The 2,456-nt window shown below is 51.5% G+C and overlaps 1 protein-coding gene across 1 annotated transcript; it reads left to right on the plus strand.

The window, feature by feature from the left end:
• The first annotated feature begins 773 nt into the window (after nucleotides 1–773).
• On the plus strand, nucleotides 774–1,706 carry LOC134507666 (olfactory receptor 14J1-like). The gene has a single exon (XM_063318455.1). The coding sequence runs from the start codon at nucleotides 774–776 to the stop codon at nucleotides 1,704–1,706; it is 933 nt and encodes a 310-aa protein (XP_063174525.1).
• Nucleotides 1,707–2,456: the final 750 nt, after the last annotated feature.

A 2,456-nucleotide genomic window follows, 5' to 3' on the forward strand; every position in this document is an offset into this window, starting at 1 on the left:
TGGCATCTTTGTCTTATCTAGGAGCCCCATGGAGAAGACACCTCAGCTCTAAGGTCATGGAAATGCTGCTCGTCATCTCTGTAGGGCTGGCTGCAATGAGCCCTCTGGCTGGGACATGAGAGCTGAGATCCTCCTCAGGTACGACGAGAAAGGGTGAGGGATTTGCACATCCGCACTGGATTCCTCTGCTCTCAGCAGTGTGCAGCTCCTTCTCAGGGGAGTCTGATTGAGACTGATTGTCCTCCAGCTCAAAGAAATGCCAGAACAGGGCAGCTGAGAACAAGGCGGACAGACAGACAGATCTTCTCACCCTGCACTAAGGGACAGCCCCTTTGCTTCTCCAGACCCACAGGGTTTCTCTTCAAAAGCAGCAGAAATGCCAAGGATTTCTGCCTTCAAAACACGTCTCAGTTGCGGTGGGGCCACTAGAATCAAATCGGACAAAATCCCCACAGCTCTGCTCCGCAGTCGGGAGAACTGGGAGCAATAATGCTGAAAACCTCTGATCTCCCAAGTGGATTTAACCAGAGATTCCCCCATTTACCTATTGCTGTAGAGAAGGACTGACTTGTGTGCAGCTCACAGAGAGCCCCGTGCTCCCAGTGGCATCCTCAGCCAGCAGCAGTCAGAGCTGACAAAAGGGACATGCCAAAGGGGCGAGGCAGTTTGCGGGGTTTCTATGAGAAACGGTGTAGGTTTTCCTCAGAGATGCCTGTCCTAGCTTGTCACTGCCTTTTCCTCCATGGATAGGTCCCAACACCTCGAAGCAGCAAATGTCCAACAGCAGCTCCATCACTGAGTTCCTCCTCCTGGCATTCGCAGACACACGGGAGCTGCAGCTCTTGCACTTCGGGCTCTTCCTGGGCATCTACCTGGCTGCCCTCCTGGGCAACGGCCTCATCATCACCACCATCGCCTGTGACCACCGCCTCCACACCCCCATGTACTTCTTCCTCCTCAACCTCTCTGTTCTTGACCTGGGCTCCATCTCCACCATTCTCCCCAAAGCCATGGCCAATTCCCTCTGGGACACCAAGGCCATCTCCTACTCAGATTGTGTTGCCCAGGTCTTTCTGTATCTCTTATGGATTGCAGGAGAGTATTTTCTTCTCACCGTCATGTCCTATGACCGCTACGTGGCCATCTGCAAACCCCTGCACTACGGGACCCTCCTGGGCAGCAGAGCTTGTGTCCACATGGCAGCAGCTGCCTGGGGCAGTGGGTTTCTCACTGCTCTCCTGCACACGGCCAATACATTTTTGGTACCACTTTGCCAAGGCAATGGTATAAACCAGTATTTCTGTGAAATCCCCCAGATCCTCAAGCTCTCCTGCTCAGACTCCTACCTCAGGGAAGTCAGGCTTACCATGTTTTCTGCCTTTTTTGCGCTTGGTTGTTTTGTGTTCATCTTACTATCCTATGTGCAGATCTTCAGGGTCGTGCTGAGGATCCCCTCTGAGCAGGGACGGCACAAAGCCTTTTCCACGTGCCTCCCTCACCTGGCCGTGGTCTCCCTGTTTCTCAGCACTGCCATCTTTGCAGGGCTCAAGCCCCGCTCCGTCACCTCCCAATCCCTGGATCTGGTGGTGACTGTTCTGTACACACTGTTGCCTCCAGTAGTGAACCCCCTCATCTACAGCATGAGGAACAAGGAGCTCAAGGAGGCCATCAGGAAGGTGATTTCAGGGGCGCTTTTCAGTAATTAAAAAGTTCTCATCACTCTTTAAAAGTGTTCTATCATATCTCATTCCAGGCATGTACTTTCTTTTATTACCAGTTCTCACAGGATAACAGAATCACAGAAAGGTTGAGGTTAGAAGGGACCTCTGGAGATGTGGTCCAACCCCACTGCTCAAGCGGGGGCACCTAAAGCCATATTTCTGGAATCATGTCCAGATGGCTTTTGAAGATCTCCAAAGAGGGAGACTCCACAGTCCCTCTGGACAACCTGTGTCAGTGCTCAGTCACCCTCACAATGAAAAAGTGTTTCCTGATGTCCAGAGGGAACCTCCTGCATTTCAGGCCCATTTCCTCTGGTCCTGTTGCTGGCCACCACCAAAAAGAGCCTGGATCCATCTTTGCTCCGTCTCGTCACATATTTATAGTAAGACTCACCCTGAGCCTTCTCTGCTCCAGGCCAAACAGTCACGTATGTGAGAGCCTCTGATCCCTTCATCATCTTTGTGGCCCTTTGTATGTCCATGTCTTTCTTAAGAGCCCAGAACCAGACACAGTACTCCAGGTGTGACCTCAGCAGCGCTGAATAAAGGGGAAGGATCACCTCAATTTTATTATCTTTATTGTTATTGTTATCATTATTGTTGTTCTTCATAGGATCAGAGAATCATAGAATGGTTTGGGAAGGGACCTTCAAAGGTCATCTAGTCCAACGCCCCCGCCACGAGCAGGGACATCTTCAACTACATCAGGTTGCTCAGCGCCCCGTCCAACCTGAC

Source organism: Chroicocephalus ridibundus, chromosome 25 (assembly GCF_963924245.1).
Source record: "Chroicocephalus ridibundus chromosome 25, bChrRid1.1, whole genome shotgun sequence".
NCBI classification, from domain to species: Eukaryota; Metazoa; Chordata; class Aves; order Charadriiformes; family Laridae; genus Chroicocephalus; species Chroicocephalus ridibundus.

Coding starts and splice junctions, on each gene's coding strand:
- LOC134507666 (XM_063318455.1), top strand. CDS start 774: ATGTCCAACAGCAGCTCCATCACTGAGTTCCTCCTCCTGGCATTCGCA.